The sequence below is a fragment of the Acomys minous genome, assembly GCF_964271855.1.
Source record: "Acomys minous genome assembly, chromosome: 2".
In the NCBI taxonomy this organism is placed as follows: Eukaryota; Metazoa; Chordata; class Mammalia; order Rodentia; family Muridae; genus Acomys; species Acomys minous.
The window spans coordinates 99,922,094-99,944,673 of record NC_140484.1 but is presented as its reverse complement, the minus strand read 5'-3'; the positions used below and the strand labels follow the sequence as shown (position 1 = coordinate 99,944,673).

The following is a 22,580-nucleotide window of genomic DNA, read 5'->3' as shown; positions in this document are numbered from 1 at the left end:
GTGCCTGAATAATGGTGCTCACCCTCTCACATACTGCATTTTTTTCTTATATGAGCATTCCAATGATGGAGTTTAATTTGTAAGTTAGTCACAGTAAGAAACTCACAGAAATAAGTAATGAAATAGAACAGTGTAAAATATACTGAAATAAAAGCCATGTGAATGTGGTTTTAATGTTGCTTTCTGAAAATTTCCATTTCATATTTTCAGACTATAGCTGAGTTCAGGTAATGGGAACAACAGAAAGTGAGCTAGGGATGGGGGAGTGTTTTCACTGGACACTTGGCCACCCTTGTCTTAGCTGATAGACTATTGGTTTGTGCCCTACCCCAAGTCCCACTGCCTAGAGCACAACATAAGCCTGGAGCAACCTCAATAGCTCCCACCTCTATGGAGTGAACTGGTTGTGGGCTTAGAAAGGTAGGAGAATGGAAGTGTGTCCAGGGGCCAGCCTGTCCTTCAAGCCCTGCCCGTCCTCTCCTGAGCTACACAGCAGGTGCAGACGCCCAGATCCCTCACCAGGCTTCCTGGAAGGTCCACGCAGTTGCTCTCTGCAGACCCTGGTTGCTGCATTGCAAGTGTCTTGTAGATAGAACACTTAGCCAGCATCATCCAACTGAGGTATGCACCGAGGCAGGTACAAGTGGCACCGCCTACTTCTACATAAGCCAGGAGCTCAGGACTGTCCTCCAGGCTGTCCGCTCCCTTCACATGAGGGCACTGTCAGCAGTGCAGGCCCTTTCGTTTCTGCATGGTTTCCAGTGCCACTAGCTTGAGCTATTGTGACACAACACCATAGACTGGGTAGCCTGTGAGCAACTGAATTTTTTTTTCCCTCTCAGTCCTGGAGGCTAGAAATCCAAGGTGAAGGTGCAGGCCGACTCAGTGCTTTTCAAGGGCTTGCTCCAGGTATGGAACCCAGCACAGAACCCTGAGGCCATTAAGTTTGCCCATAGTCCCATGCCTCCTTTCAATCATTTGTGAAGTCTGTGGGCCAAGAGTCAGGTGTGCCAAAACACGATAGCCTGGGCTACAAACTAAAAGTCCTGGTGCCCTCACCCTGCCTCCTCTTCCTCCATTAGGTGGTGGTGGAGTGTGTGTGGGGGGTATGGAAACTATACACAAAAGTTCTCTTTAAAATATAATTTATTTACTTTATGTGCATTGGTGCTTTGCCTGCATGTATGTCTGTGTTAGGCTTTCAGATATTGGAGTTACAGACAATTGTGAGCTGCCATGTGGGAGCTGGGAATTGAACCCAGGTCCTCTGGAAGAGAAGTCAGTGCTCTTAACCGCTGAGCCATCTCTCCAGCCCTAGAGAAACTTCTTAATGAGTGGGCACAGCCATGTCAAAGACCAATGCCTCAGGCCCATGGGAAATTAGCAAAACCATTCTTGGGTCAGAATGGTTACACCTTCCTCTGGTCCAAGTATGAATTTTGTACAAATGATGGGTCAGTGTGTGCAGGTACTAATGTCGATGAACTGACGAGTGTGTGCAAGAACTAGCAACTGCAGCGTCCTCCTCCCCGATGTTTACAGCCTGAGACTGCTGGCCTACAGACACCTATGGAGACTAGCTAACTCCCCGAACCCATGCTGTACATAACGATCACACCGAGATTTCATTTGTAGTGCAGTCTGTGCGGCTTCATTAAAGTGCATAGGCCTAACCTGGTCCCAGCTTTTCTGTATATATGCCTGTCATTTCTTAAGTGTCTGTCCTTTCCTTGCTGTCCCTACTTGGATCAAGATGCCAAGCCATGCAGGACATGGTGTTGGTGTGCCCTGCAGACTCTGCGCTGCTCAGTGCGCATGCTCTGGGCTCCAAAGAAGAACAGCAGAGGAGAGTGGTCTCCTGAGGCCCAGCAGCCTGCTACCTCCTCCTAAGACTCTCTATGGCAACTGTGAAACTAAGAATGGTGCTGAAAGAAAGGGGCACTAAGTGCAGGGACAATACCGGTACCATGTTTTACGTACATCCTGGCTCCTAAAGCCTCTTTGCCATCATGGACCCTTGTCTCACAAAATTGCTCGTATGTACTTGCTCCCTTACTGTACCCACACAGGCCAGTCTGATTGGTATATGATAAAGAAAAGAATCTGAGGCCGGGCTGTGGTGGCGCACGCCTTTAATCCCAGCACTTGGGAGGCAGAAGCAGGTGGATCTCTGTGAGTTTGAGGCCAGCCTGGTCTACAGTGTGAGCTCCAGGACAGTCAAGACTACACAGAGAAACCCTGTCTCAAAAAACAAAAAACAAAACAAAACAAAAAAGAAAAGAATCTGAGTAGATACCACTTTGGTATAGAATATTTCATTAATAAAACCATGCTATATATTTTATTTAAGCAAATATTTAATAATTCTCATATGCGAGGAGAGATATCTTCTGGAAAAGAGGTTGCCTTTGTTGATTGGTAACCACACCTGTAGAAAAAAGGCACAGGTTATTGTTAAATGTACTGGAAGCAACAGCATGTGGTGAGGGCTGGAGGTGTGGCTGGATTTCAGTCCCAGTATTGTAAAAAAAAAAAAGTCCTAATTTATTTGGCCTGGGGAATACTAAAACACAGATTAATGTTTTTTTTTCCTGTGGGTTACACATCAAATATAGCTGACAAGCTGCCTACGTATGTAGTGGCTCCCCCGGATCTCTGGGTGCCTCATTTTTATAAATATGTGTTGTGTTTAAGAGACAAGGTTGCCAGCTGCTCTTGGTGAAGTTCTTTTCTGGTTGTGTTGACTTTCTATTGCAATAAACAGATCATAACCCTGACATCTGCAGGCCTCCTCCCTGATTCCGAAGCGGCTCCTTAATAATGTACTCTCCTCTCCTGGTCTCTGACCTGGCCCCCCCGCCCCCCCATGGAAGTGCCTCAGGACCCTCCAGGTGTCTTGACTTTGGTGCTCCCCAGCTGTTTGCATTCAGGAGGGATGTCTCAGCAATCACCTCACATTCTGCCCTGCAGTAAGCCTTGTGAGGTAATGCGGCCCCTGTTCCCCATCTCTAACACGGAAGACTCCTGTATCATCAGGTCCAAGTGCTGTGTGAATCCATCCAAGTGCTCCTAAGGTCCCTCCAGTGCTTGCGCATCACTCACTTACTGGATAACTGCCTCTGTAGGCCAAGTCTCCCTTTTCAGAAGGCATAGCATCTACCCTACTCATTTGCCACTACAATGCTATGTGACTATGGCTATTCAGAGATGGGCTCCCATTCCTCACTTTCCTCCCCTGTATAGTGGGGATGGAAGATGTCGAGGGCTAAGAAGTCACCCATGCAAAGAACTTAGAGCCTCATCTGCGCATGCAAAGTACATAAAACGAGATGCATCAGAGCCTGTGCACCCAGCCCTGTGTGGAGGAGCCTGCTGTCCTAGCCCAGAGCCAATGTGTGGGGACAGAGAATGCCTGCACCCTCTGTACTCAGTGCAGTAAGATAGGGCGAGGGCCATCAATTGCAAACTCTGCTAAGGACACACCATCCATCTGTGATGGAGGCGCTCTGATATGCCGACATCAGACATATGAGATGCCTGAGCACCTATACGCTGTAGTGCACATTAGCTTATCACACATCAGTGCTGTTTGGAAATGTGGCCTAGGTTGGTTGGCTTTTTGTCAACTTGGCTCAAACTAGGGTTGTCTGTGAAGAGGTTTCTCAGTTGGGACGATGTCCCAATCAGATTGGACTGTAGACAAGCCTGTGGACACTGTCTTGATTGCCAATTGATGCGGGAGGCCTGGAGGTCCCAGTCCACAGACCATGCTATCCCTGGCAGGTTCCTGGGTGATAAAAGAAGGCGAGCTAAGAAAGCCATGTCTCCAGTAATGCCAGTAAGCAGCATTCCTTTATGGTCTCTGTTTCAGTTTCTGCCTCCTGGTTGCTGCTTTGTGTTGTGTTGTGATTCCCCCTTTGGCTTTGGTTTGGTTTGGCTTTGGTGTCTCTTTCACAGCAATAGAAAGCAAACTAGGATAGAAATTGGTACCAGGATCATGAGGATATTGCTGTGGCAGATGTGACCATGCTATTCTCAGAAAATTTATGGAGATGTTTGGAACTTTGGACTGGATAATTATTGACCACTTAGAGCTTAGCGGGTGGTTCTATGGCAATTTGGAAGGTTAGAGTGTTGAGAAAGAGACACAGAAGATGGAGGCCTGGCTTGTGGATCTTCAGTGGGAAGCAAAGGCTTTATAGAGGCCACTCAGGTGACATATTTGAACTAAGAATATATAGTTTTTGATCAGCTGTGGATGAAGATCCAGTTATGATTAACAAGAGACCACAGTCACTGAAATGAATCCTTTGCTTTACTGGGATCGATGCTGTTTAGTTGAGGCTTAGACATCAGCAGTGATTAATAAGACACAAGCATCATTAAGGTGAAATATTCTGGAAGTTTTTCTTCAGGGTCAGTACACAGAAGCTGTGTCCAGAGTGGGCCAAGGCTGTATCACAAGCTGGACGCTGAACTCGGTAAGACTCTCCAACCTTACTGATTTTCGTAACACAAAAAGTGCAGGACTGAAGGGGTTATGGAAAACAGCCAAGGCTGGTAACTATGTGGTCAGATCAGAGTTTCTGAAGAGATGCTAGTAGAGGCCATGAGTGAAGATACAGACCAATTGCAATGGAGACACCAGCATGTTAGAGATGCCAGGCCTATGGTGTGACCACCAAGGGCAACAGCAGGTGTGGAATGGAGGTGGCCTGCGTCTATGAGACAAGCTGTGTGAACTGTGGATGGTAGTGATGTGTTTTGTGTCAAATTGATGCAGGCTAGGATAATATGTGAAGAGGGAAACTCAGTTGAGAAAAATGCCCCTATCGGATTTGCATGTAGGCAAGCTTATACTACATTGTCTTGATTGTGAATTATGTGGGAGGGCCCAACCCATGGGTGGTGGTACCACCCCTGCCAGGTGTTCCTGGAAGGCATATGAAAAACAAGGTGAGAGGGCCATGGAAAGCAAGCCAGTAAGCAGCACTCCTCCATGGTCTTTGCTTCAGGTCCTGCCTCTAGGTTCCTGCCCTGAGTTTCTGTCCTAACTTCCTTCTGTGATGGAGAGCTGTAAGATGAATCATGGGATAACCCCTCACCCCAGTTGCTTGCTTTTGGCCATGGTATTTATGACAGCAATAGCAAACTCAACTAGGACATAGCCCCTGGGGTGCTGAAGGCTTCAACTCCAGGGTGGTGTTTTAGGAGGAGGTGGATTTTGAGGGAGATGGTGGGGCTTGAAGAAAATGGGCCTATTTGAATCAAAACTCAAAAATCTCAAATATGGTTTCTACTGAGTGTGTCTCTTCATAGTTGTAGTTGAAAAGTCCTGAGTGGAAGCAGTGTGAGTTGGGCTTGTGGTGATGATTTCCAAAGTTCCTTCTGAGTCCCGTGTTCAGCGAAATGTATGACCCCTTTGCTTTTCTTGTCAGCTGATGTGTGTTTTCATAAATCAATCATTTGCTCTGAGGCCATAATGAAACACCCTGTTCTAGGCTCTGAGACAGTTACCCTAGGGGCCTATTTGAAGATGACAGGGGTGGAGCTTTACCTGTGGGTACAGCAGTCTGCTTCCTGTAGATTGCTGAAGAACTAGGCTATCCTGAGGCCAAAGAACTAGCATATACTCTGTTGGAGAAAGTAGGTGGCCATCTTTTTGTTTGCTTTTTTTTTTTTTTTTGAGACAGTTTCTCTGTATAGCATTGGTTATCCTGGACTCACTTTGTAGACCAGGCTGGCCTTGCATTCACAGTGATCCGCCTGCCTCTGTCTCCCTGAGTGCTGGGATTAAAGGTGTGCACCACCATGCCTGGCTAGTGGCCATCATTTATGTGAGCTGTTAAGAAAATGTGTGTGTTCTATTTACAAGGCCCTAGAAGAATTGGCAAAGGCTTTTCCACTTGTCCTGGCTGCAGCTGACATATACTCCAGCTCCACTGTTTGTCTCAACTCTTCTTTCTTCTCTGTCACATGCCTGGCCTAGGGGAGAGAGGGGGATTCCTGAACATGGAGATGGCTGGAGGTGGCAGCAGTGGCTGGAAGGGGACAGAGGCCTCTTTCAGAAGACTGAGCACAGGGGGAGGTCCTTGGATGAGGAGGTGAAGAAAGGCTGCGTGCACTGTTAAGCAGCAGGGGCGTGGATGCATGCAGTCACCCTGCTAAGGGAAAGGAAGAGGGGGTGAGGAGAATGCAGGGGGTGTGGGGCCTCCACTGATAGCTGAGAACACATTTTATCCTGTTTTGAGGCTCCTGGGGTGTTCCACAGATTAAAGAGGTCTGCTGTTACTACATTTAGTAGCTTCTGTCATAGGATGCCATAGGGTTTGGGTCTTTGAGAACCTGCTAAATATCATTTAAAAATATGCCTTCTGCTGTAACAGGTGGCAGAAGCAGGTGGTGACTGGGGTACCAGGAAACACACATACTGAGTAGGTGACAAACCATCACAATACAATGTATACTGGCCAAGGAAGTTACTGTTGTGAATCAAGCCAGAAACCTCTGGATAAACTAGGACCCAGGAATTCCTCTTTCAAAAAGGCCCCTCAATACTCCATGAGTTTGAAATAGCTCTTCCCTTCTAGAGGATCCACCTTCTTTATCCTTAACCCTCCAGAGCCATGTCCACAAGACTCAGGAGACCTTTCCTACAAAGGCTTGGTGAGAAAGACACATCCCCACCTGTAAAGCTCCTGGGCTCCCCTTGGGGACCTGGGCAGTACAATACTAGTGTGGTGCTTTGAATAAAATGGCCCCCATAGGTCCATAGAGAGTGGCATCATTAGGAGGTGTGGCCTTGTTGGAGTAGGCATGGCTTTGTTGGAGGAAGTGCAACACTAGAGGGTGTGCTTTGAGGTCTCAGAAGCTCAAACCAGACCTAATGGCTCACTCCCTTCCTGCTGCCTCTCAGCTTCCTCTCCAGCACCACGCTTCCTGCCATGATGATAATTGACCAAACTTGTGAACTGTAAGCCAGCTCCAATGAAACCTTTATAAGAGTTGCTGTGGAGAGGCAGAGGCAGGCGGATCTCTGTGAGTTCGAGGCTAGCCTGGTCTACAAAGTGAGTCCAGAACAGCTAAGGCTACACAGAGAACCCTGTCTTGGAACTCCACTCCCTCCCCCCTCCCCCCCCAAAAGAGTTGCTGTGGTCATGGTGCCTCTTCACAGCAGCAGAAACCCTAACAAAGAAAACCCTATCCACCCCCAGGGTCCTCTTGGTGTTGAGAACAGTTCTAGTACAACCACACACACTTCTTGGGCAGGTGCCACAAGGCTTCGCGTCTTTTATACTCAGGGTGTGATCATTTAGATGTGCTGAGTATCGGCCCAGCCTCACTGAACTGCACAGGAGCAATGAAACACCGTCTTATAGAATGAGAAACACTATAGAACCTGCTCACCATGCAGGCAAGGTGGTGGCACACGCCTTTAATCTCAGCACTCAGGAGGCAGAGGCAGACAGATCTCCGTGAGTTCGAGGCCAGCCTGGACTACAGAGTGAGTTCCAGGACAGCCAGAGTTGTTACACAGAGAAACCCTGTCTCAAAAAACCACCACCACCACCACCAGCAACAACAACACCAACACAAGAGGGGAAGAGGACTTGTGGCCATCCTACTACCCTTCTGCCTCCAGCTGTGATGACATGTGCTGGGTCTCCCTGTGGCATATTCAGCATCCTACCTGTGGGTGAGCACAGTGAGAGACGTGAGGGTGGTAGAGAGTCCCAAGCACATCCTCCACCCTGGCCTTCTCCTGAGGCCTGAGAACCACCAGGGTGAGTTTCTTCCGTGGAAGGCTGTCAAGGCATTTATCATAGCCGTGTCATATTTATCAAGTCATCTAGCAAACAGGTGTTGAAGAACTTATAAGCAGGAGTGAGGAGCCCTGCATTTATGCTCACTGGTGCTGCTGGCTGGCCAGTGTCCTGTAGTATGACTGGGTGCTGGGTGAGCTGATGATGGGAGCTGTGTACACACAGCTGTATCTCTTCCTACATTATTCTGGTGTTGGCAGGTCAGCTCAGTGAGCAGAGCTGCAGGTGGTGTACCTTCTTTGCAGCAGCCCTCCGTTGTGTTAAGACTTGAGTGGGAAGCTACAGTGACCTCGAAACTCTGACTCGTCCTCACTGGGAGGTGCTTGTCTTAGTGATAAAGAACCTTGGAAAAGAAAGTGAGTAATTTAGCTGAATAGTTCAGAGTGTTAGAGTCCATGATGCAAAGGGACAGTTGAGTGCTCACATCTTGATCTACAGCCATGAGCACTGGGAATCACACACACAGCTCTTGAAACCTTAAAGCCTAACCTCAGGGACACATGTCCTACAAGAAATCCACACCTCTTAATCCTCCGCAAACAGTTCTGGCAACTGAAGACCAAATATTTGAACAGATGAGCCACTGGGGAACTCCTGTTCAAAGCACCACGGTGCCTCCTGGCTTCCTTGGAAGCTCTTGCAGAAGCCACTCATAGTCTGTACAATGCTAGGTGCTACCAGGGGAGGGGGGATTGGAGCTGGCATTCACCCTCTGTGAGGACAGTCCCTCCAGAGGCACCAGGACCACTGTAGGTCTTTAGAGAAAGAAAGTCAGGAGGTAGTTGGTGGCTTCATAGTTTTGCAAACTTTTGGCTGAACTCAACTACTCTTTCCTTCTTCCTTCCTTCCTTCCTTCCTTCTTTCCTTCCTTCCTTTCTTTTTCTTTTGAGCTATGGTTTCTGTGTAACAGTTCTGGCTGTCCTGGGCTGGCTTTGTAGACCAGGCTGGCCTCGAACTCACAGAGATCCACCTGCCTCTGTCTCTTGAGTGCTGGGATTAAAGGCGTGAGCCACCACCGCCTGGCCTGAACTCAACTACTCTTACTTGCTTAAGAAACTATCTCATTGAAATCCATGGCCACTTCAATGACACCACAGCCTGGGACTGAGACAGCAGAGGTGTACCTGTCTTTACACGCTGAGATCTAAGTCTTCATCAGGGGCACATTCTTCTGACCTTCTCCCCTTGGCCTAGGAATGGCCACCTTCTCTGTGTCCTCACATGGTCTTGTGAACCCCACATTTCCTATTTTATTTTTTGAGGCAGATTCTGTATGTAGCCCTGGGTTCTCTGATTTGGTGTCCTCCTGATCAGTTCCCATGTGCTAGAATTAAAGGTGTGTGTCATGACACTAGCAATTTCCTCTCTTTATGGAGGTGTACTGGATAAGGGCCACCTGAGTATTAATCTCATTAAAGACCTTGGCTGCAAATACAGTCACATTCTGATGTTGAGGATGTCAACATCTGAACTTCAGGAAACACTGCTTACCCCACAATCCCTGTACAATAAACAACAGTACCTTCATTTGGAGAGTCATCCATCTCTCCACTTCATAGGGACTCAAGATCTGGCCTGCATTCCCACCAGTGATTAGTTCCCACAGGATCCAGTGGCCTAGAGCATCCTGCCACATGATGAGGAAGTCCCCAGTATGCAGTCATCCTCATGGGTCTGGGTCTCTCCAGACCATCATCACTGTCTCTGCTTGCCCATCATGCACCTCCTCACCTTGACTGTGCTCTCTGACAACACACAGGTACCTTTGGCAGCATCTTGGTTTTTGCTAAGCCTTGATGATCCTAGATCTATGCCCCCATGTCCTACTCTAGACCTAACCACTTGCTTAGACAAGGGAGACCTAGAAACTGGTCCTTGTGCACTCTGGACGCCCCAGGTGGAGGGCTGCATGCTTCTGGGCTGCAGGGCATTATAAAGGCAGACACTTCTGGTGCAGGTCACTATGAGCTGGGCTTTGCTTCCTCTAAAGCTGTACAGTTGGAGCCAGGGTATATACTGTGAGGGAAGAAGACAAGGACAAGGAAGCTGCCTGGCCTTAGGGATGGGGTGGGGATGGTGACTCCAGGGGACCTCATCTTCTTTATAGTTGAGAGATTTATTTTATTTTGTGTGCATGTGCTGAATGGGTGCATGTTGGCATGTGAAACTCATGGTGACCTGCTGCCCTCAGAGTCCTGAAGAGGGGGTCAGTTTTCCTGGAAATGGAATTACATGTGGTTGGGAGGTACATAAGAGGTAGAAACTGAACTTGGGTCCTCTGCAAGAACAGCGAGCGTTCTTCAGCACCGCGCCACCTCTCCAGCTCCAGGACCTCATCTTTGAGGGTAGAAACCAGCACAGCCAGGGCACAGAGCTGCTGGTTTGGAAGGCCAGGTGGCTGCAGAGCTCTAGGCTCTGGTTTAAGTCCTAGCTGCGGGAGGGTAGGAAGCAGATGAATATGCCAGCAAGTCAGCTGCTGGAGCCCACTGCCAGGACCATGGGCACACTCTACTCGAGGCTTGAACCGGAGAGGGTGTGAGTGACCATTAGGTAGAGCCTGCGCTCACAGACAGAGCTGTGAACCTCTGACACCCCTGATTATTAGGGGAGTGAGCCACTCATCTGGCTAACAGCCTAGTAGCCAGCTGTGGTGTCTCCAGACAAGACCTGTTGGTAAAGATCCAGCTTCTGTATTTGGGCCTTTCCCTGTAGGAGTGGACACTGCTAGTGAGAGAGCAAAAGTTCCAATGGAACTTTCTGGAAGCACAGCACCTCCTTTTTCCTCCATTATACCTGCTTCTCAGGCTGTTCCATAACTAGGAAGTGCCAAGTGGGTAAGATGCCAGCACAAGTCCTTGAGGAAGGGTACCCTTTCTCCCAATGAAAAGCCAAAAGAGGAAGAAAAGGCATTTGGTTGTGCACACAGCTCGACGCTGTCCCAAGGCCTGTTCTAGATAGCAAGGCTTGCTCTGCCTTGTTCTGGACAGTGCAGGGCCACTCTGTGCTGCACTGGAAACATGGATGGGCTCTGCTAGGTTGCTAGCACTCGACTGCAGCCTATCACCTCTGTCCATGCTAGTTCTGTCCCTGGGCACCCACACATCCCTTGGCATCACAACTTACTGCCAAGGCTGTATCAATCACCCCCTCTTTGTCTACCTGCTCTTCCCATTGGGCTATTGTACCGAATGCTATCACATGTCTTCCTTGAATCCTGGCTTGCTGGGGCTTCTGTAAAAAGTGGAGAGAAGCCTAAGGAGGGATGCTGAGATCCGGTGCTTGCCACGTGTTCAGGGAACTGACTCTTGTCCCTGTATCACAAGATACAGGACCTCAGGCTGATGTGGGAAGCAAGGAACGGAGGCCTTTCTACCAGTTCTCCACAGCTCAGCAGCTACTGCTCCAGGACAGGGTGTGGGTGGTTCAGGGGACGGACCAATGGGACAGGAACTCCTTCATCTGAAAGCACCTGCAGCTTCATTATAGCTGGGCGTGGTTTGAAATATTACATAGACAATTCCAGAAATAAACAAGTCACAAGCTGAACTTGTGCATTGCTCTGAGTTGTGTGATGAAGCTTCACACCTCTCCACGCAGCAAGCCCACACAGTAGATGCTGTCTTTCGCTGTCGGCTGTCAGCAGCCGCCTGGGCTGTCAGCCTGACTGTCAGGGATCTTTATGCTTGTGCATGCTTCCCCTTCTCTAAGGGCTCCAAAGGATGAGGCAGCAATGATGGAAACTGGCAAGGAGAAGCTAGGAGGTACTTCCTTGAAGCATGAAGGGGAAAGTTTTCAACCTAACAAGGAAAGAAAATGAATCATATGCCTGTTTCTTTTTTCTTTTTCTTTTCTTTTCTTTCTTTGTTTCTTTGTTTCTTTCTGTTTTGGTTTTTTGAGACAAGGTCTCCTTAGCCTTGGCTGTCCTGGACTGGCTTTGTAGACCAGGCTGGCCTTGAACTCACAGCAATCCACCTGTCTCTGCCTCCCGAGTGCTGGGATTAAAGGTGTGTGCCACTACGCCTGACTCCTACGCCTGTTTCTAAGGTCCACAGCCACAGTGAACCTATGTGTGAAGGAAGGAAATATCTGTGCTAATTTTACTGCTGTGCCTGAAGGCATGGAAGGCACAGCACTGGGAGTGCCTACAGTGGGGAAGGCCATGCACAGGGACAATGTATTCAGGCTTTGGGCCACCCAGGATGTCAGCTACCCACAGATATCTCTGCAGTGTCTCCCTTGGGTGATGGCAGAGCCACTACTGGGAAAGGCTTATTCTCTATAGAGCCTGCACCTGCTTTAGGGTTCTATTTGGCCTGGGCTGTGAGGACTGGTGGGGGAATGTGCTGTTCTGGGACATAGTGCCCTTGGAAGCAGGGCCCCCAGGGTCTCTGGGAAGACCCAGAGAGCCACAGAAGACAAGAGTTATTGGGGGCCAGAACTCAGACTTTGGAAAAACGTTGTTCCCCAAGGTAAAACACCCTAACTTGGCCACATTCCCTAGAAGGACGCAATAACTGTGCCTTCCACAGCTGCCATTTCACTGGAGAGAGCCTTACAGACACCACAAAGGCATCTGGAGGGACCTGAGATGATGAAGTTGGTGGATGCTGACCTCAGGGCCTCTTGCTGACAAGGAGGCCACACCTGGTCCAAGCCACACCCTGAGGCTTCTTTTGCCTTGCAAGGGCTACAGTGTGGAGGGTGGTGGCCTTCATGTGCATGTGGTTTCAACCACTTGGAAAACTGGAGCAGGGGAGCACTTGAGTCCAGGGGTTTGGAGGCCATGCTGGACAACACAGGAAGACCTCACCTTAGACCAAGCCAAAATAGAAGTAAAGCAAAAGCCTAGGAAAGGAGGCAGGTGCCAGGGGAAGCAGAGAGACGGGGAAAGCGGTGTGTTCCCAGGCTCTGATGATGAAAAGGATCTCTTGGTGGCCAGCGGTAATGAGTGAGTGACCAGGAAGAGTGATGAACAGTCGGTTACCCTGGCTGCCTGGACCCACTTCTGGTTACACTGGCACGTGAGCTGGGGTTTGATTTGGCTTCTGGGGATGGGGCCAGGGATCTTTCCACTCTCTGTGTTCAGATGCCACTCCACAGACTTGCTGACTCTCTGACTGACCATCAGGCAGGAAGAGACGTGGAAAGGTGTGGTCTAAGTGCCTTGGGTCTGTGTCCCACCTGGCCAGCCATCACAGGAAGGGCCAGGATGTATAAGCTCTCATGTACTCAGTATGAAGGCTAATTAATTAATTAAAATGTAGAACATTTACATCCCGAGCTTCCTGCTTGTGGAAGCACTAGACTAACCCTTGGGGTTTCCTAGAACCACACCCAAGGGCAGGAACCCTAAAACACATGCCATCTCCTTGACCTTCAATCTCCTGGCAGGGGGTGGGGTGGGGAATCTCAGTCTGTGTTGAAAATAAGAGTGGCAATAAAAATGATTTGTCCTTTCCACTCAGACAGTCACACAGCCATCATAGCTAACATGAGAGCGACAGCACACTGACTCTAAACACACCCCACTTTTGTCTTACTGATAGCAGCAAGTGCGCACTGTGTGGCAGGCGGTGCTGGTCCAGTCAGCCCATCAGTGCTGAAATAACTATTTGCAGGAACCCTGTCTGTAATGACCTAAGAGGCAGGGTTGACTCTCTAGTTCAAAAGCTGACTTCTCTATAACAGGAGCGGGCAAGCCTTTCATGAACAGTGCTAGTAAATTAATGTCAGAGGCCAGCTGCTGCCCCATTGCAGAACAACCCCAGGAGAGTGTCGGGGAATGAGTTTGGCTGTGTTCCAATGATAAAACTATTTGTAAACTAAGTGGTGGGCCACAGCTTGTTTTTCCAATTCCATCTAAGATAGTTTCCATCTACATAAAAACTCATACAGAAAATTAGCAATAATCAATTTTAGAGTTAAAAAAATCCCTCTAAGGACACGGACAATATATATTTAAAAAGGCTAGAATCAGGATTTTGAACATTTTCAGCATAAAGAAGTGATACGTGTTGGAGGAGATAGGTATGTTTTCCTTGATTAGAGTACTACAGAACTTTTACGATGAAATGCCACATGAACACACATGATTTTATGTGTCAGCTAAAATTAATTAAGATGTAGAAAACTTAGATATGCCGGTGACAGACATCAACAGCCAACAGGCAGTGGTGTCATTAATTTCCAAGGTGGTTTAGGTGGACTGTTACCTCGAACACATGTGCATACTGACTGAGCATGCTTACGCAGAAACCATGGCAACTCCCTGTGCATGCGTGTGCTATCGGCAGTTGTCCACACATACTGCCTCTCCGGTGCCCCCCCTCCCTCACCCCTCCACACCACCTTACCCCACTCTGTCTCAGGAGCTGGACAAACCTTGTTCTCTCTGTTGGTCTCTCTGTTCCATGGACACAAGGGCTGAGAAGTGCGCTTGGTCGTAGGCCAGAACCAGGGGTGAGCAGTGGCACCTGTTGGGAGGCACCTCCAAGGGCAGGTAGATCCCTCCAAATGGGATGGGTGCAAATGCTATGGGCACAGACATAGGTAGAGGTGGAGGGCAAGAGTTGCAGGGAGGACAGAAGGGAGGGGAGGGGTGATGGGGTGGGAGGGAAGGGGTGGGGGAGCAGAATTAGTGCTTGGGGCCAGGACAGGTATCCATGGTGATCTGTTTGGGTAACCTGCTCCTGAGAGCTACACCACAGTCAAAAGAGTGGTGGGATCAGGGCTAAGGCTATTGGTCAAGATGGTCAGTGATGTCATCCACAAGGTTGTCTAAAAGTCCCTGTTGTTTTTTCTCTTCTGATGCCACTGAAATGTCCACACACCAGGCAGGACCTACACTTCTGAGCGTGCCCTGTGTATATTTGGAAAACAACTTCTATGGGACAGGAAGGGACAAGCCAGAGAACGGTTGTACTGAGGGGTGAATCAGGTGGAACACAGGAAGTGGAGCCTCTATCTTTGTGTGACTAGATGGCATCTTGTTCGTTTTCTTATGAAGAACGAGGGGAGAGAAGCCCAAGAACCACTTCCGGGAAACCCGCCCGAAGCAGGAGCCGTTTCCTTTCTTTCACTCAGATAGTAACTCATGTAGCTCTAGCTCACTATGGAGCTGAGGGCGACCTTGAACTTCTCTTGCCTTGGCCTCCCTGAGTTCTGGAATTACAGGCATGTGCCACCGTGCCCAGTATATGAAGTGCTGGAGTGAAACTCAGGGAGGGCTTCTAGGCAAGCAGTCTACCCGAGGAGCCACACCCCCAGCCTAGCAGCTCGGTTCTGATCATGAAGAATATGCCTTTGGCTCCGAGTGGGAATTAAACTCTCCTTGTAGAGCACCGGGACTTTTTAAGAATGGTCTCTGAGAATCTCTTAGTTTATCCTCCTCCCTCACTCAGACTGTACTGGGCAGGATGATTCTGCACTCCCCCCCCCCAACCCCCCCAAGAATCCTGCTTTGAGGGAGTAATAAGGAAAAGGAAGCAAGGACAGGCTGCAGAGGGCTGCTGGCTCCGGTGCTGGGTAGCAGGGAAGAGATTGAGGTTAGACAGGACACACGTTCTAGCAGCCATGGCCACGCTGGCCTTTCAATGGCATAAACACTGATGCTTTATTGGCAGCGCTCTGGGAGAACCATGACTTCTGCTGTGGGGCAGATTTAAATTTAAGTGGAGCTGAGTGAAATGTCACGAGTCGCTTGTTCACTGGCATGCCGTAGTAAAGAGATGCTGTGGACAGTGTCATCTTTAGAAGGGACAAACAAGGAAAAATGGCAGCGAGAGGAAACTGGATTGCACTGGCACTGCCAAGGAGATTGGAAAATGAACCACACTGGGTAAATTGCTGGGAGTGGGGCCTGCTGAGTGGGACAGGGGTCTGGGGACAGCTTTCCTGACTCTACCCTCTTTTCTGAGTATGGCTGGCCCTGTGGAGTGTCAGGCATTCTTACCACAGCCCTTTTGACTCCTGGAAGCTTCAGGCTTAGGGATGACATGTGAGTGTGTATGCCTGTCTCGGGCTGAACTTGGAATGGGGATGTCATCTAGCCATATACTGGGCATCAGAGTACATATCTCTCTGGGGAAGGTTGTGTGAAGGGCTGAGGGAGGGGACACTCAAGGAGAAGTCATGCATGGGTCAGGGTCTCAGGGGACAGACCGCAGCGGCTTGGCTACCCCTGCAGATTCTTCGTGACCCTCCAGAGCCTCGGCATCCTGCCTGCCTTCCTTTCCTCTCTAACACTCTAGCCTGTGGAACCTGTGGAACCCAGGGCTTTCGGAGGGATCTGTGCTGTCTGTGGTACTTGGCCAGATTTCTCATGGTCACCTGTAAGTGTCATGCAGGGCAGGTGGCTAAGAGCAATCACCATTTCCCTGGAGGAAGAAGAAACACATGAAATAATGTGTTTCTTTGTGTGTCTCTTGACTCCGCCTTCGTGCAGGTAGATGTCACCTTTTTGGAGCCACCACTGAATAGGGCTCCTTGAGGATCCTACCTTCTCCACCAGAGTCTCTTAGCATGGTGTCTGCCACCACTACGATGGGTCTCCGTAGTATGTGGGCTAGGACGAAGACATGGAACTCTTCCAGGCTTTCATACACAGGGTCCTCAGCGTTGTCCACACTAGGGAAGAAAACAGAGCAGTCTTGTCATGGGGCTAGACTGGGGTGGGGAACAGATAAGGCAGGGAAGGTTCTGAGTAGGGACTGAGCACCCCTAAACGCTGGACCCTACCTACTAGGATCTGAGGAACCTTCTAGGAACTGTTCTTAGGAAGAGGTCATGAGAAGATCGCCTGAATTATACCCTGAGGGTGGGAGAAGGCTGAATGTACAGCCTCACACTCACACCATCCCCTGCCCGGGTCCAAGCTCCTGCCTAGCCTCAGGGTAGAGTAGGCTCCAAGAATTACTGTCATCCAGGCTATGAGACAGCAGGGCAGAAGACTGTGACCTAGATGTCCCTCAACCACAGGGCCATCTTCCAAGAAAGAGAGCTGGATCTCTTAGATGATGGGACCCTGCGTAAGTCTCCCACTTGACACTATCCAGCAGGACATGATAAAGTCTATGGCTTCCAGTATCCTGGCGCTCCAGGAATCAGTTCCTTGCAGACATCAAAGGAGCAGGGATGGCTGTGGGGGCTGGAATGGCTGAGAAGGCTCCATGTGCAAAGTGCTAGATCGAATGCCTTGATCCCTCCTAGAGCTAACGCTGTTAATCCTAAGAAATGCACCTTTCGGAGAGATCTGATGTTACATTATCTATCTTCCTTCCTTCCTTCCTCTTTTTCTTTTCTTTTCTTTTTTTGATACAGGGTTTCTCTGTGTAGCCTTGGCTGTCCTGAACTAGCTTTGTAGACCAGTCTGGCTTCGGACTCCCAGTGATCCACCTGCCTCTGCCTCCCGAGTGCTGGGATTAAAGGCGTTGCACCACCACACCTCCTGGTTTTCTTTCTTTCTTTCTTTCTTTCTTTCTTTCTTTTTTTCTTCCTTCCTTTCTTTTCTTTCTTCATATTTTGTCCTTTTCTTTGGTGTCCAACAAACTTAATTAAATAATCAAAATTGCGGCAGCAGTCAGAGGTCACAAAAAGTCACAGAGCCACCTGGAAGCTACTCTCCAGCCTGCCACCTCTACTTTGTAAGAAGGCAGAGTGCTTCTGGTTCACAGGGCCACATGTGACACACCAGGACATGGCCATCGAAATGAGGAGCTAGCACGTAGCTGCCAGGCCTGCTCACAGTGGTCCCAGCAACACCTTCAGGATGCGCGATCCAGCTGAGGGTCATGGGCCGCTTTCTGCCGAGACCTGTTCAGTCTCCTCCAGCCTGCAATGCTGCTCAGTATGTCCACAACCCAGGTGACATGCGTGTCTTTGTTCCTGGTGTCAGTATTCGTCCTTCTTGCTGTGACAGGGGCCTTTTCAGGTTGGGTGGGTTGGTGATACCTTTCCTTCAGGACAGAAGAGCAAACATCAAAGCATGCGCCTTCTGAAATTCCATGGCCAAATGTTCCACAGTGCCTGTTGGTCTGGCCTGCGCTTCCTTCCCACGCTGGAACATTGGAGCTGACCTGCAGGATCAAGCTGTTCCTGAGTGCACACAATGCGCAAGGCCTTTGTGCTAGGAACACACACAGTATCTATGATATCCATTTGGGAGGCACTGGGGTGGTCTGATGGTCTCTTGCTTCCAGTGTGATTTGAAACTATAAATGAAACAGATTGAAAAAAAAAAAACCAAACCAGCAGCTAGTGTCTTCATAGCCCTGTGTATACAATGACAGCTGTGGCAATGCCCACTGTCACAGGCCACCTCCAGGCTTGGCTATGCCCTGAGTCCTCTACCTATTACTGTTTGTTTTCTTTCTTTCTTTCTTTCTTTCTTTCTTTCTTTCTTTCTTTCTTTCTTTCTTTCTTTCTTTCCCCCCCCCCCTCTCTCTCTCTCCTTCTTTCTCCGAGACAGGGTTTCTCTGTGTAGCCTTGGCTGTCCTGGACTCACTTTGTGGACCAGGCTGGCCTCGAACTTACAGAGATCCACCTGCCTCTGCCTCCCTAGTGCTGGGATTAAAGGTGTGCGCCACCACTGCCTGGCTTACTGTTGGCTTTCTATGATGAGACTGAGGGAGATAGGCCTGGGCGGCTCTCATGAGATCACCTGTAGCGAGCCTGGGTACATGTGTCCAGCCTCCCCTCCCCGTCCATGTAGCCTCATTTACAATGAACACCTCCTTTCTTCTGCTACCTGGCTAGCGTGCAGGGTCATTTCCCCTCCTCTCCAAGCTCTTTGAGGCCCTGGGTGGCCAGGGGCTCTGGATGACCCATGGAGAGCGGGAAGCACTCACCCGCCACCTGTGCCGCTGCCGTTCTTGCTGAAGTGTGTGCGAGGCTCGCTGGAGGCCAGTTTTAGCAGCTCCGTCCACTCACGCTCCCATTCCTCCTCAGTGTACACCAGCCCTGACTGGCGCAAAGGGAAGCTGGTTCAGAGGGCAGCCTCTGTCACCTGCCCGCACCTCCTCCTCCCACGGAGGCAGCCGTGCCAAGCCGTCCAGGTTGGCCTAAGCCCCGCTAGGACCCAAACAGGACACATATGCTAGTAGTGCCCCCTGATGTTCACCCTATGTATTTCCAGAAATTCTAGCCCCTGATTTCAGAGCTGTGGGGATTCCTCCAGTCATCAAGGTTATTCCCTGCTGTATATGAGAATGAATGAGCCTGGCTACAACTGGCCAATGAATAATTTAAAGGGCCACAGCACCATTTTATCCCAAATATAGGCAGATTCTTCTCCTAGTGGAGCAAAGTGCTAATGTCAGCAGGGCTAAGGGCTGCTGAGATTCCCTCTGGATGGAGGGTACCAGGAGTATCACAGGACAACGGACGACTGTATAATTTGTTATGCATGCTGGGGCCCTATAAAGTGAAAGAAGGTAGCGTTCCTAACCACACCAGCGTGGGAGGTAGGAATGTGCTGCTGTCCACCTGGGCTGGGCTGTTGTAAGGGGCCCTGTAGCCTGCGGCACAGCTTGAGACTGCGCTTGATGTGGATCCTGTCTCCAGCAGAGGTTGAGTACCAACCTCCTTGTTCTGTTGGGTCTGCTGCCACCTCCACCTCCGCTTCAGGGCTTCCCGCTCAGCACCCGTCCTCATCATGGTGTAGAGAGCTTTGCGCAGAACCAGGTCCCGGTCATGAAAGCCCCACATTCCTGTAGGCAGGAGGCCATGAGGGACAGAGGAGGAAGGGGCGTGAGGAAGAGAAGAGTCGGAGGACACTCAAAGGGTGTAAGAGACTAACATATCAGGACCCTGTTTAGTCTCATCAGGGGCTTGTAGCCCTCCCCGCACCCTGCGCTGTTATGTGTGCTGCCCATCAGCTCAGATATATGAATGAAGTGGCACCCCCTGTCCTAACAACAGCAGGTAAAGGGTGAGTGCTGCCGTTCTCTGAGACCTCAGGCTACCCACCCTCCCTTGCAGGTTCTTCTGGAGAGGCCAAATGTTCACCATAAGTCTTATGTTTGGGTGAAAGAGCACCTCTGGGGACAAGTTGGTGACATGTTCTCATGGGGAACCCCACATGTGGATGTCCAATAGTATCCTGGCTTCCCTAAAGCCTACTAGAGATGATGTCTGAAGTCCTAGCATAGGGCATCTCAGCTCTCTGAGAAGCAGCGACAGTTGGTTCCACTACACGTTTGGGACATTACAGGGACCTTGCTTCCTAGGGAGAAGGGCTACACTGAGCTAGGTGCTGAGGGACTAGAAACGATGAACCATCGGTCTCTGAGTACACACTGTGGGTGGCTGAGACATGATCAAGGAACTCAGCCATTAATAAGAGCATTGAAAGGAGCTACAGCCGTAAAGCTCCAGGGCGGAAGGCACAATTATCCACCTATCAACTCACTCTCATGTTTCTCTCATCCACCCACCCACCCACCCGCCCACTTCCCCTTCCATCTATCCATAACCACCCTTATACTATCCCCTCACCTGCCTACCTCTCGTCATCCATCCATTCCCCCACCTACTCACCCACCCATTAACCTATTTATCTATCCATCTCTTCATCCATCCATCCATGCATCCATGCATCCATCCATCCATCCATCCATCCATCCATCCATCCATCCATGCATGCATGCATTATAGGTGCTGGGAATACTCCTACAGTCTGAGAGGACATATTGTAGACAGCCTAGAAATGAAGCATCTAGTGGGTGTGGTGGTGCACGCCTTTAATCCCAGCACTCAGGAGGCAGAGGCAGGTGGATTGCTGTGAGTTTGAGGCCAGCCTGGTCTACAAAAGCAAGTCCAGGACAGTCAAGGCTACACAGAGAAACCCTGTCTCGAAAAACCAAAAAATAAAAAAATAAAAAAAAAGAAAGAAAGAAAAGAAAAGAAAAGAAAAGAAAAACCTACCCACCAACCAACCAAACCCCGAAGCATTTGTTAAATGAGCATGTGATGTGCAATGTTCACAACACAAGGAGAGACAAAGCAAGCATGTAAAGAAGGCAGCGCGACAGGTGCATTCCCTATGCTGTGAATGGGCAGAGATACCAACAAGAGGTCCAGATGGGTGAAGGGGGCAGCTGAGTTGTCATGCAAGGCAGAAGGTTCTTCCCAGGCATTGGTGCACTCGGAAAAAGGCAGGAAGTAAAGGTTGTTCGGGACTGGATGTAGGGGGAGAAGAAACAGGCTGGCTTGCAAAGGAGTCGGAAGCTTCTAGAGCTGTGGTTCTCAAACCTGTGGGTTGTACACACCATGGGGGTGGGGGTGTCAAACGACCTTTTCACAGGGGTCACTTAACCATCAGAAAGCACAGATATTTACATGTCAATTCACAACAGTAGCAAAATTACTGCTAGGAAGTGTCAACAAAAACAGTTTTGTGGTTGGGGTCACCGCAACATGAGGAACTGTATTTCAGGGTTGCAGCACTAGGGAGGTGGGAGCCACTGCTCTAGAGTGTGACTGGGATTGACTGCCGGTTGTGATCCCTTGATAGGCAATAACCAAAGACTGCTGTGGGCATGGTGACATCTCAGGCTTTTGTCTTTCCCTGCAGCACAGATAGAGAGAAATGACCGCCGTTGTTCCTTTCTCATCTTCAGACACGTTTCCCCACCTTCCGGCATTCCCTGAACAGGCTCTGCTTCCACGGCTCTTCCAAGGTCTTTCTCACACAGGAGTTCTCTGTCTCAAACATATTTGTCTATCTGGTTTCATAGCAACTGTCATTTACTTTTTTATTTTTTGGTTTTTCGAGACAGGGTTTCTCTGTGCAGCCTTGGCTATCCTTGACTTGCTTTGTAGACCAAGCTGGCCTCGAACCCACAGTGATCTGCCTGCCTCTGCCTCCCGAGTGCTGGGATTAAAGGCATTAGCCACCACACTCTGATCTGTCATTTATTATTATTTTTAAAGAATTTACTTTTGTTTGTGTACATGCACGCACGCACTCTCACACACAGTCATGTGCAGTTGTCTCAGAGACCAGAAGAGGGCGCCAGATCCCCTGGAGCCGGGATTATAGCTGGCTGTGAGCCTCCCAATCAATGTAGGTTCTAGAAACCAAACTCTAGTCCTGGCCGTTGACTAAGCTATCTCTATAGCCCCAGTGACTATTGCTCTATGTGTGGCCAGTAATCCTTTCAATGTCAGGCCTGGGCAGCATGTGTTCTCCACAGCAGTGGTCCTGCTGTATGGATGGATGCTTTAGGTAGTCCAGGATGTATGGAATTTGCTGTGTCAGCACAAAATCCAAAGCCAGTACAGGCCGAGTACCACTTTTCTAAGCCTGGGGTCGGGAGGGCTTCTGATTTTGGGATATTGACATACACAGAAACCCTGAGGGATAGAATGCAAGTTTAAATAGAAAGTTCGTTAGTGTTGCCTACGTACTTTGTGCACAGACCTAAAGGTAATTTTGCATTTGAAAGTGACTGTGCATGAAGCAAAGGTTTATGTTGTAGAATTTTCTACTTATGGCGTCATGTTGATGCTCCAAAATTTTTCAGATTTTGGATTTTCAGATTAGGGGTATACAACCCACACTGAAATACAGGACCTGTGGGCTCCAAGCACCCTGTTTTGCTGGGGATTGTTAGCAAGCCTGTCGCCCTGGCCAGCTATGGCCTGGGTTCTCCTGCATGTACAGCAAAACTGGACAAGGGCCTCAGAGGTCTGTGATGCTCACAGAGACAATACTGTCATCTATGGTCCGGTGAGGAAGGAGGCCCTGCAACCCAGGGT

General features: G+C 49.5%; 1 protein-coding gene across 5 annotated transcripts in view; it reads right to left on the bottom strand.

Annotated features, from left to right (window-relative positions):
- The window catches only part of OTUD7A (OTU deubiquitinase 7A), a 317,547-nt gene that overhangs the window by 11,248 nt on the left and 283,719 nt on the right, over positions 1–22,580 (bottom strand). For all 5 annotated transcript variants that reach the window (XM_084755965.1, XM_084755964.1, XM_084755968.1 and 2 more), the window contains 4 exons: positions 19,401–19,528; positions 18,668–18,783; positions 16,321–16,448; positions 14,205–14,354 (listed from right to left, as the gene is read on the bottom strand). In XM_084755965.1, the coding sequence (XP_084612091.1) occupies positions 14,205–14,354; positions 16,321–16,448; positions 18,668–18,783; positions 19,401–19,528 (522 nt within the window). The remainder of the gene's footprint in view (positions 1–14,204; positions 14,355–16,320; positions 16,449–18,667; positions 18,784–19,400; positions 19,529–22,580) is intronic.